This window comes from Scyliorhinus canicula, chromosome 2, assembly GCF_902713615.1.
Source record: "Scyliorhinus canicula chromosome 2, sScyCan1.1, whole genome shotgun sequence".
NCBI lineage: Eukaryota > Metazoa > Chordata > Chondrichthyes > Carcharhiniformes > Scyliorhinidae > Scyliorhinus > Scyliorhinus canicula.
Window position 1 is genome coordinate 14,814,407 of NC_052147.1, and position 13,097 is coordinate 14,827,503.

At 42.7% G+C, this 13,097-nt stretch overlaps 1 protein-coding gene across 1 annotated transcript in view; it reads right to left on the bottom strand.

Moving 5' to 3' along the window:
* LOC119950926 (poly(A) polymerase alpha-like) overlaps positions 1-13,097 on the bottom strand; it is an 83,221-nt gene that overhangs the window by 49,911 nt on the left and 20,213 nt on the right. The window contains 7 exon segments of the mRNA XM_038773892.1: positions 413-551; positions 3,887-3,976; positions 4,361-4,472; positions 4,895-4,948; positions 5,037-5,146; positions 8,892-8,973; positions 12,505-12,571. Coding sequence (XP_038629820.1) covers positions 413-551; positions 3,887-3,976; positions 4,361-4,472; positions 4,895-4,948; positions 5,037-5,146; positions 8,892-8,973; positions 12,505-12,571 — 654 coding nt within the window.

Sequence of the window (13,097 nt, forward strand, 5' to 3'; positions counted from 1 at the left end):
CCAGCCATTGCTCCAAACGTATCCTTCTCTTGACCTGACAAAAATTGAAATTGACCCACCATCCAGAGGATTTTTCTGGTGGTCAGGGAGGTGGAGAGGAATAGCGGTGGAGATCACACTTTGTATGATACAATGTTTCCTGATTCCATGCCTAAACTGCCCAGCTCTAAATTTTATGATACCATTTTATTCTGGGACCCCATTAGAGGAAACAGTTTCTCCATGAAAACTGTATTAAATCCTCATATTTTTTTAACACTTTTGTTTGATCAACCATCAAAATTTAAGGGAACAAAATAAATACTTACACAACCTGGAGACAAAAGCCTACGCAGAAGAAGTGTAACAAATGTTCCTAAATCTACACTGCCAAATTATTTATGAATAAAATCCATGGAAAGCAAATACTCACCATTTTGAAAATACCAAAAAGAACTTGTGTACTAGGGTGGATGCAACAGCATTGGGGTACAGTTGGCATGTTCTTGCCACCAGCATGGCCCATGACACACCACCCAGAAAGCCTAGAATGTTAGAGTAAATGTTGTGGCCTGTTTAAAAAAAAAAGAGAGATTCCTTTCACAGCATGGAGTGATCAACATGTTTCACACATTACAATATTTAATTTACAATTTAACTTTGTAATTTCTCAGCCATTATTGCATTCTTTAATTTAATGACACTCAAGTATAGGTTATGTCTTAACAATACGCAAATAGTCTGACTTTTGAATGGGTGCTTCCATCGGAAAATGGACAGGGTAGGTGCGCGGGAAACAGTGGAAGATAAATAGGCGGGAGGAGAGGCAGGTAAAAGCAGGAACAAAGATGGCAAGTCTTGTAGCTATTTTAAAAACATTTACCAGGATCGAGTTGATTGGCTGCAAGGCTATGTCAGTCAAAGCAAAATATGAGAACTACCAACCAAGAATCATACTCCCAATTGCCAACAAATATTACTTCACACCTATATTAAATTGGTTCAAGCTGGGGAAAGAAAGAAACCAGTGGGCTGACATTTCAGAGTTCCAGGAAGAGATAAATGAAAAATATTGATTAGTGACAAAATATTGATTACCCTGTGGGTTGTCTTCCCCACTCTGGGAAAAAAAAATCACTTTATACATATCACAGTACATATATATATTAAAGTTATATAGTCATTATTCTACACGTGTAGAGTACAGATGTTTGTTCAAAGACGGAGACCTGAAAACCAGAACCAAGCCCATGGTTTACAGTGCAGCCGTGGTCCCCGTCCTCCTGTATGCATCAAAAACATGGACAATGTACAGCAGATACCTCAAACCCCTGGAGATATCTCACAAACATTTCCTCCAAAACATCCTGCAAATTAACTGGCAAGATAGCTGAAATTTACTTGTGCCAATTGTTATCCAAGACCTGGTTCTGCATGCCACTGTTTGTTCTTTAACTTGAACAATGGACAGCATTGTTGTTAAGTCTCTCTCACAGTTGATATAAAGGACCAATTTCTCCAGATGATTATGGACTGAAGTCACTAGCTTTTTCTTTTGTTATCCAGGTCAAACATAGAGGCGGCTGTGCAAGCCTCATGAACAACTTCAAAACGAGTTGGTTAGGCAGCACAGACAGAGTGCACAACCCAGAATTTAAAGAAATGGGAACCTCAGCGGTTTCAAAATCTCAAAGGCAACAATTCCATGTCAAACACTGCTCAATGCTTGGCTGAAAACACTGCCTGCTGAAAATGGTTTTGCATGACCTGAAGAATCCAACAGCCTGGCCCCAGCAATGTGAACTATTCCAGAACGTAACTTGAATGCTACTTTTCACTCAAGTGGATATTCATCATATCAGAACCTACATGTAGTGTCAATAGGCCATAGGACTGGAGGGCACTACGACCAAATACAACTGTTCATAAATGTGCATCCAAAAACATGTATTTTCAGGTATCAGAGGCAGGAACTTTGGCAATTAGTTATTCAAGGACCGAAGAGGAGAGCTGCAGCAAATCGACCACTGCCCCAGATAAACAAAGTTAATTTAACATGAAACAGTGATTTAACCCGATCCGTAGCTCAGTTCAACATAGGGCAGAATAAACTGAATCACTACCCCATAACATCATAAAAATGTAACTTACTTCTGTTTAACGTATTAACTGATCCAGGGAGTAGTGCAGCAGCAGTTAGAACATAGAACAGTACAGCACAGAACAGGCCCTTCGGCCCTCAATGTTGTGCCGAGCCATGATCACCCTACTCAAACTCACGCATCCACCCTATACCCGTAACCCAACAACTCCCCCCCTTAACCTTACTTTTATTAGGACACTACGGGCCATTTAGCCTGGCCAATCCACCTAACCCGCACATCTTTGGACTGTGGGAGGAAACCGGAGCACCCGGAGGAAACCCACGCACACAGGGGGAGGACGTGCAGACTCCACACAGACAGTGACCCAGCCGGGAATCGAACCTGGGACCCTGGAGCTGTGAAGCATTTATGCTAACCACCATGCTACGCTGCTGCCCCAAGTTCTGTGCCAAATGGAGTACCAGGTTTGTCTGGTGGTAGCAATTTATCCTTAATATGTCTGGGCCTAATCACATTACATTACCACATCCTGACCTTTCAAGCAGACTTAAGAAATTGATGCATACACATGTATTGTGTAAATTAACTACAGAGAATTTCCCTTCAAATCCTCTCCACCATCTCTGGAGGATTCATAGCAGAGTAGAATATTCACCACTCTCCTGGATGGATGCAGCCACAATAACACTCAAAGCTGGACACCTTCAGGTCAGAATGATATTTACAGTAAGAATCCTGGAAACCGGTCATGCTAATTAATGAGATTAAAGACAATGACTGACTGAATGAATGCTAATTTAAAATTAAAAAAATTTTTTGAGTGCCCAATTCTTTTTATTCATTAAGGGGCAATTTTACATGGCCAATTTAGACCCACTCAGACACGGAGAATGTGCAAACTCCACACGGACAGTGACCCGGGACCAGGATCGAAGCTGAGCCCTCAGCGCCGAGAGGCAGCAGTGCTAACCACTGCACCACCGTGCAACCCCTGTGGACGTTCATTGTTATACGGATATATTGAATCGTACACAGAACTATGAGCAGGACTTTCCAGCAATTCCCGCTGGCAGGATCATCCAGTCCCGCTGATGGCAATCCTGGCGGCAGAGAGTGCAAACAGAAAACTCTGTTCTCAATAGTAGGCCCATGGCACACTACCTCTGCTGCCACAAACATGGGGGTGGGGGAATCCCACCCGTTGTTTTTAATTCTGCTTGTAATGCACTCTGGGTAAAAAGGTGACTGATGACGAATTGTGGTTTGGGCCTTCATTGATCAAGTGCTTTTAAAATTGTAAAAATAAGCACCACAAGATAAACACTGTAGGAGGACTTCAGACACCCAGTTGTGGGAAGCCAGAGATCTTGAGAATTTGACCTCGCTTGAAGAGGGCAGATGGTTAAAAGACATCTTTTGTAACTGGGCAACTCAAATAACATAAAGGTAAAGATTGGGTTAAATTGGCCTCTGTGGGCTTTGCTGAAGTGCAAGGACGGTTTCCTCCAGCACAGAAACTGTAGGGGCATTACATATTGCATTGTCTGACGCAAATACTTGGGAGCATGACCTGGCTATCTTACAGACAACAATACTTGGAGCATGACCCGGGAGTAATTATGTAGAGATCACAGTACTAACCAGGGAGTCAATGATAATGTTGTTGTGATTTGATGCAAAAGGTCAGACATTAGTATGTAAAGTCGTACTTATGCTGAACAAAATATAAAGGATTAAATGACTGAAAACTCAAATTCCAACATTACAAACAACTCTATTGTACACAAAGTGTGGAAACTTACGTTTTGCCCATAATTTAATTGCTCTCAACGTCAGCCTAAAGTTTTCAATGTTTGGTACTAAATGCAATATTTCATCGGTGACTCTGCAACCTGTTGAATGGGAGTAAACACATCAGTTTTAACAGTCCAAGAGGTGTTGAAAGTGTAATATTTAAAAAATCCTAGTTTTGAAAAACTTTACTGCTTTATCACTAGCACTGACTGATTTACATTTGATGGGTGAACGACTCAAGGGTTTTAGGCAACACCGGACTTGAATTTTACATCCAATGCCCATTTTCCTTAAACCGGAACAGTCCCCTCAATAAAATATTAAAGTATAAACAGATTACACTCACTTTTGTATTCCGCTCATCATGCATAACACTGCCTTACTTCTCATTGACCCATAACTCAAGGCAAGAATTAATATTTTTCTCTCAATTTCTCACACCCAAGTTATTCAATATGCATTTACAATTAATAGTCGCTTACCATTAAGACTTCTAATGCATCTCAAGTCCAAGTTTTTAAGCAGCACATCATCTCGGAGATCCAAATCTTCAGGGATTGTCTGAAGTGCCAATCTTGCAAATAAAATATCAATCTAAAACAGAAGATTTGACATTCTGAACCAATCATATTGTTATTTTCCTAAAAGATAATACACATTGTGATTCAGATAGTAGAAAGTTTGCCCCCTTTCGTTTCCAACATACCATCTAAAACGCTTACATTCATTTAGATTTATATAGCTACTTTCCTAGAGTGCACATGAATTAAGAGTCCAACATTTCATGTTAGTAGAATTCACCCTCAGACTAGCAAACGTTTATAAGTATGTGGAGTGAATTGATATCCACATTCCATGATTTTGCATTAACAAGCCTGAAATACTAAATGTAGAATTACACTAGCTATTCATGACTATTAATCTCACCATGCAAAATTTACATTTGTAAATAATGTGTTGTAAAAAAAATTACAAATTTAATTGAATATTATGCAAACCAGTTAATACTCAAGTACCTCTATACCGTCAAAGGATAGTTTAATTACTGGCACAAAAGCTTCTTCAACAGCCTGAAAAACAAACAGATCGCAGTCAATACAGCACATAAATGCAATGAACACCACACATTCACTTTAGTACAACATTCTCCATACCTACCCGTAAGTTCCTCACTTCATCTTGCTGTTTCAACTTTTCACAGAAGGATGTGAAGAAGTCAATTCTTTCAATGTGGCGCGGTGCTACACATAGGGCATCAATATCAGCACCTAAAAGAATAAGAATTTTGTATTACTGTGCATACTTAGCCTGCTCATTATCCAACATCTACCTAAAACTGGGATGTTTCCAATTCATTGGTTCCTTTACTAAAGTCACGCTTTCTCTACAAGTCTCTGAAGGTATTTTGCTGCTATATGGTGCCACCACATGAAGCCCACCTGCAAGTGTTCAACAGGTTAATCAATCCCGGAGACATCACAGTTGGATCCAGTCATAATGACAACAAACTTCCACCAAGGTTCAGTGCAAAGTCATTAGGAACAGAAATTAGGGCCAGAGGCTAGGGATTCTGAGGAGAGTACCTCACCTCCTAAACGCCAAAGTCTGTCCATAATCTGCAAGGCAAAGTCAGGAGTGTGATTAAATACTCTCCACTTGCCTGGATTAACGAGGATCCAACAATGCCGAAAACACGCGACAATATTCAAGCAACCCACTTGATGTGCACCCCATTATCAAATAAACATTGTTACAATTGTAAATTTTGTAAAATTATTGTATTTTGAGAACGAGGTCACGTGAGCAGTTCTGAATTCTGCTCGACAAGCCTGGGTGGTCTGATTTTTAGAGATCAAAGGAAGGCTTAGATTCTTTTATTGAGAAGGTGCAAAGTATCTATGCTTGCATCAATGTCAAAGTTTACTCATTGTTAACTGTGGATTAATCCCAAAATCCAAAAACGGTGTTGAAGGTTGTAAATAGTTTGCTTTAATCTGCCCATTTTACTTCTAAAAGGGAAGAGCAACTAATTAATTAACATTTTTACCTGGATGCAAGAGTTTCATGTTGCCATGGGAAAGTGGGCAGAGGAAACCATCAGGTTACAGGGTTCCCTACAAATCAATAAATATCACAAACAGCATAGCTTGTGTGTTCAGAGAGAAAAGGTTGTTTATCTTTGCAAGTAACTAAAGTCAAATATGGAAAGAAATGGTCTTCAGTTGAACAGGTACATCCTGTAGCCAACTAAGGATTCCAAGGTTTGTTCCTGCATGGCCAGGGAGAAAAAAAAAATCAAATCACAGGAACAGACTTTTCTGCTGGCGATGTATTTAAGAAACTCAAGTCCCTGGAGACGGCCACAAGTTACTACTCGGTGTAACGAGGACCTAGGAACCCATTACAAGCCAGGAGCAATTGTGGACTGCTTCCAAGAGGACTGCAATTCATTGGTAGTGTGATGCAGCAATTCAAAAACTCTGCATATTAAATACCTCTTCACAGCCTACAACTATTTTACACAGTCAGTTTGTTATTTTGTCATTTGATTACTCCTGCCTTCCGTTCTACCACAGAATTTCCATGTTGTCCTTTCTTATCCAAGCTCTGCATCCACACTTGCTTACAACTTATTACATCTGCAAACTTTATAGTTCTTATGAAAAGTCATCAATCTGAAACATTAACCCTACCTCTCTCCCCCACTCCACAGAAACTGCCTAACTTGCCAAGTATTTCCAGCATTTTCTTTCAGATTTCCAGCATCCAGTATTCCAATTTGGTTTGTCTACTTGTTACTCGTTTTGCTATCTTTGAATTGACTTACTTTAAGTCCTTGAAATTTACCAAGACTGGAAGCTGCTTACAGATGCTCCATAGAAAGCATCCCATCTGGCTGCATATGAAAAGAGTCGTGAACACAGCCAGTCCATCACGCAAACCCACCTCCCATCCATTGTCCGTCGACACCTCCTACTGCCTTAGGAAAGCAGGCAGCATAATCAAGACCCCTCCCACCAGGTTTATTCATTCTTCCAACTTCAAGAGATACAAAAGTCTGAGAACATGCACTTAAAGATAGAAAAACAGCTTCTCCCCCCGAACGGCCTCTTGTGGACTAATCTGATCTCTTCACACATCTTCTCTACGGAGTAGTACTCTCCTCCTCTATGCTTCACCCAATGCCTGTGCCTATATATTTACATTGTGTATCTATGTTTGCCCTATATTCCCCCCCCCCCCCCCCCCATGTACGGAATAATCTGTCTGAACTGTGTGCAGAACAATACTTTTCACTATACCTCGGTACACGTGACAATAAACAAATTCAATCCTTAACACTTGGGGTATCTGTATACTCAACACATAACTGGAATTGCAGTTTTTTTTTTAAGAAGGAACCCACATGCAAGGACGGCACAGTGGTTCGCACTGCTGTCTCACAGCACCGAGGTCCCAGGTTCGATCCCGGCTCTGGGTCAATGTCCGTGTGGAGTTTGCACATTCTCCCAGTGTTTGCGGGGGATTCGCCCCCACAACCCAAAGATGTGCTGGGTAGATGGATTGGCCTCGCTAAATTGCCCCTTAATTGGAAAAATTGAATTGGGTACTCTAAATTTATTTTTAAAAGAGAACCCACATGCTAACATCATGGGGCCGGACCAGAAACTTAATTTTGCCGAATATACAGAATTGGAACCCAACTATTTACATTTGGTAAAATGGTGAGGAAATATTATTGCACCGAAGGAGTGACGAAACTTACCAGTAGACAGCTTCTTTATGAAAATAAACTTTCATTTGAATGCAAAATTAAGCACATTAGCAACAAAGAAATAGCTTTACAGTTAACAGGTATAAAGTCACAACTTGCTTCCCGAAACCTGACTCTACATTCAAATTAAGCCACCCACATATTTCAATTGCCATTTAGGTATAAAGTTGTAAACCAGGTTTTACGTGCTTATGTTGGTGCAGAATCCTTGGAGAGAGAAACCTTTTTTAGGACCAAGTTGTACCCTCTGCTCAGCATACCAAACTCCTTTGTTCAGACATGACCCTCCCCATCTGCACTCAGCACACAACATTCTTTTATCTCTTTTTACAAGATGTGCCTTGATTGGTTAGCTCAGTTCAAACCGTTCCAACGTTACATTAGCTCTTTCTATCGGCAAACAGGTAAAATAGCTTTTAATATTTATTAGCAACACTTGTCCTCCAAAAATCACTGCTGATTACCTCACTTTTAATCACAGCTTTAGCATACTTATTACTGTCTGCATGCATTCTAACCAAGGTTTAAATAATATTGATGCAAAAATAGAAACTAAAACTTCTGACAATCTCTAATATTAATCACAAAGTCTAGCCAAGGTTGGGTATGAAATACCATTACTTTAAATGCAATTTTCCAATAAATCTAAAACTTTGTTCTTGTCCCCTCGGTTGTCAGGCCCCACCATCCCTCCAACCATTCAAAAAGTACTGAACTGAAGTGCCCAGAGACTATTGTGGATGTTGAAAAGTTATTAAAAGGCTGGAACTTTAGCGAGGACTAGTGGATTCAGTGCCCAAAGTTCCCTCATAACATTAGCATTGCTGTAGGCATAGGGGCCAGCAGCTGAAGAAATTCCACCTTCCATCATGGAATTTACAGTGCAGGAGGCCATTTGGCCCATCGAGTCTGCATCAGCCCTTGTAAAGAGCACCCTACCCAAGCCCATACCTCCACCCCATCTAACCTTTTTTGGACACTAGGGGCAATTTTAGCTTAATCAATCTACCTAATCTGCACATCTTTGGACTGTGGGAGGAAATCGGAGCACCCAGAGGAAACCCACCAGACACAGGGAGAATGTGCAGACTCCGCACAGACAGTGACCCAGCGGGGAATCGAACCTGGGACCCTGGAGCTGTGAAGCAACTTTGCTGCCAGATTTGGCAATGGATGTATTGGCAGATATGCACATAACAGACTGATGATATCCAAATACATTAACATCTGCAACTTACCTTTTGTATGCACTCCTAATCTGTACGAGCCAAATGTAAAAATTTTCCCACCGACATTCTCTATTACTGAAGGTGGAAGGTTCTGTGTAAAGAAAATCAGCAATTTACATGTCTATGAAAGACAAATCCTAATGTAAGAAGGCTGTTGAATGTGGTGATGAATCCGTCGAGAGCTCTGGTACTGGAGGTGATGGTGTCCATGGACACAGAGCAAGCATTTGATCGGGTGGAGTGGCGGTACTTGTTTGAAGTTTTGGGCTGAGATTTGTGGCATGGGTGCGGTTGCTGTATGTGGCGCCTAGAGCAAGGGTAAGGACGAATGATACGAGCTCACAAAGCTTTGACTTACACAGGGGTACGAGGCAGGGGTGCCCGCTGTCGCCGCTGCTGTTTGACTGGCCATAGAGCCATTGGCGATGGCTCTCAGGGGGTCGGCAGAGTGGCAGGGGATAACGAGGGGACAGAGGGTGTCGCTCTATGACGATGACCTCTTGCTGTATGTTTCGGATCCGTTGGAGAGCATGGGAAAGATTATGGGCCTGTTGGGGAGGTTTGGACGGTTCTCGGGATAAGAGTTGAATGTAGGGAAAAGTAAGGTATTCCCGGCGAATGAGCTGGCAGAATGGGCTAATTTGGGGGGGGGGGATGCCATTTACGAGGGATAGGTTTAGGTACTTGGGGATTCAGGCAGCGAGGGAATGGACGGGGCTCCATATGTGGAACTTAATGAAGCTGGTGGAGGAGGCCAGGGAGGATCTTAAGAGGTGGGATGCACTGCACTTAACGTTGGCGGGGAGGGTCCAAGTGGTGAAAATGAATATTCTGCCGAGGCTCTTGTTTATCTTTCAGGCTCTCCTGTTCTTTATACGAAAGGCCTTTTTTCGGAAAGTGGACACAATCATCTCTGACTTTGTATGGGCGGGGAAGGCGCTGAGGGTGGGGAGGACCCTGTTACAGAGGCAGAGGCAGCAAGGGGGGTTGGCGTTGCCAAACTTGCTTCATTATTATTGGACGGCGAATGTGGACAAGGTGCGGCGGTGGTGGGAAGGAGAAGGGGTAGAGTGGGTTAGGATGGAGGAGGAATCTTGTAAGGGGTCTAGTTTGAGGGCTATGGTGTCGGCAGCATTATCAATGGTTCCGACTAGGTATTCAGGAAATCCAGTGGTGCAGCCCACGGTGAAGATATGGAATCAGCTGAAGAGGCATTTTAGGGTGGAAGGGATGTCGGTGCTAACGCCGCTGTGCGAGAATCATGGGTTTGAGCCGGGGTGGGGGTGTGTGTGTGTGTGTGTGTGTGTGTGTGTGGGGGTGTGTGGGGGTGTGTGGGGGTGTGTGGGGGTGTGTGGGGGTGTGTGGGGTGTGTGGGGGTGTGTGGGGGTGTGTGGGGGTGTGTGGGGGTGTGTGGGGTGTGTGGGGGTGTGTGGGGGTGTGTGGGGGTGTGTGGGGGTGTGTGGGGGTGTGTGGGGGTGTGTGGGGGTGTGTGGGGGTGTGTGGGGGTGTGTGGGGGTGTGTGTGTGGGTGTGTGTGTGGGTGTGTGTGTGGGTGGGTGTGTGGGTGGGTGGGTGGGGGGGGTTGGATGGATATACAAGAGGTGGAGGGTTGGATGGATATACAGGAGGTGGAGGGAAGTGGGGCTGGTCAAGGTGACGAATTTGTATTTGGAGGAAGGGTTCGCCAGTTTGGAGGAGCTAAGGGGGAGGGTAGAGCTGCCGAGGCATAGTGAGTTCAGGTATCTACAGGGTAGGGACTTTGCACGAAAGGTCTGGAAGGGGTTCCCTAGATTGCCGGGATACACCCTGCTGGAAAAATGAGGGGAGGGAAGAATTGGGATTAAATACAAGCGGCTGGGAGAGCAGGGAGGCGAGCGGGTGGTGAAGATCAAGGAGAAATGGGAGGCAGAGTTGGGAATGGAGATGAATTGGGGAGAATGGAGTGAGGCACTACGAAGGGCAAACAGGACCTCCTCTTGTGCAAGGATGAGCCTGATACAGTTTAAGGTGGTGCACAGGGTGCATATGACTCAGGCGAGAATGAGTGGGTTCTTTCGGGGGTAGCAGATGAGTGTGAGAAGTGTTGGTGGGGGCCAGCGAATCATGCGCACATGTTTTGCGGCTGTGAAAAATTGGGAAGATTCTGGGCGGAAGTGTTCGCGGTCTTAGCCAGGATAGCGGACCTTTTGGTGGTGATATTTGGGGTTTCAGAGAAGCCAGAGCTCATGGAGGAGGAAGTCCGATGTCTTGGCCTTCGCCTCTCTGATTGCACGGCGACAAATTTTGCTGGAGTGGCGGTCGGCATTGCCACCGGGGGTAGCAGCATGGTTGGGTGACCTGTATGACTTCCTGCAGTTAGAGAAGATAATGTATGAGTTATGGGGCTCAGCAGGGGAGTTTGAGAAAAGGTGGGGGATGTTTGTGATCGTGTTTGAGGAGCTGTTCATCGCAGGGGGGTGGGTGAAAAAAGGAGAAAAATCTGTACAAACTGTATAGTTGATAGTTGGGAAAAATGAATCCCGGGTGTTTATTTGCTGTAATCGACTTTGATACAACTTTGAATAAAATGCATTTAAAAAAAAAGAAAAAAGACAAATCCATCTGCACATTCATAGTTCCTTAACAGGTCTCTCATGATGTCTCAAAATACTTCACAAACTTGGAAGCAAAGTGACTGTAGCTCCCACAAATAGCAACAACGAACAGTGATTTTAGATGATGCAAGCTGAAGAAATAACCTTGGGTTAGAATGCCAGAAGACCTCACTGCTCTTCCTCGATTAGTGGTGTGGAAATTTTAAGTCCACCTGAACAGGAAGACAGGGTGTCAATTTTGTCTCATCTGACAATGTAGCAATCTCTCAGTATCGGAACGTCAGCTGAGATGGTGTGCTCAAGTCCTAGAGTGGTATGCAAACAACTAGATGATGCAAACAGTGAATCTGTTGCCAATTTGAGAACATTTATGACAAAGAGTGCATAAATACATTGTTTTTTCCCCCCAATCAATAGTAAAGATGGATGCATTCAGCATTCCAAATTTGAGCCTATACTTGATGTCATCTCAGTATATTTTATACGTTTTTAGAGAGCTTGTGCTCCTTTGTCAATCTGTTGCTTAATCTGCATGCGATATTTTGCTTTTGTGTATTCAAATCTTATCTGGGAACCTCCAAACCAACTCAAATATTCAACATAGAATATGCTTCAAAAGGTCTTGCAGCTACTTACAAAAACAAAATTAAAGCACCCTTCAGTTTGCTCAACCCTAGTGCATGATTACCAATTTCCCAAGAAGGGTCACTGCGCTGCCATGGGAGGTTGTGGAAGCAGATACATTAAGGGTGTTCAAAAGGCATCTTGACAAATACATGGATAGGATGGGTAGAGATACAGCACAAGGAAGTGCTGAGATTTTTGGCCAAGCGGTACAGACTTGGAGGGCCGAAGGGCCTGTTCCTGTGCTGTATCGGTCTTTGTTACATCCTTTTCATGTTGAAAACAGGCAGTTTCTTTCAGAACAGATCTTCATTCTCCAACATATCTATCCAAATGTTTGTTGCAAGTAGCAGCATACATCATGCAGTAAAGAACAAACAGAACTTTAATTAAGCACCATCCTACCTTAATTTCACTGGTATCCCGAATCCACTCCTTAACCAAGCTATTTAGTTTTCCCAGAATTGCAATCCTGCAAGATAAAGAGGTGGTTAAAATATCATTGAATGTATCACAACAGAGGACTTTTTTGTTTAAAAATTAGGTTACTTCACAGTTTATTGTTTTACTATTAATAGTATATTACAAGTAAACTTATTGTGTGGCCAACCCATATTTAAATAAAAACAGGAAACTTTGGAAATGCTGATGAAGGGTTACAATCAATACGGTAGTCAATTTTTTTTGCTTTCACATGTTGGCTGACCTCTTTAGTATTTGCAACATTTAAGGTAGAATCATTCAGCATTCGTGACTCTTCATTTTCTCTCAGTTTAATGAGATCAACTGGGAGTAAAATTGCGATAAGTACCAAATTAGTTCAAAAGTAACAAGCAGAGAATCCATGTCGGACAGAGTCAGTTTTATTAGTGCAAACCCCCGATAGATTCACCACTGCAACCACCTTGTGGCATAAACAATAATATTTTCCAATTGGAACACACAAGTTTTTCCCAAAACATGCCAATTTGAACCTTAAATTTACAAACCCAATTTAA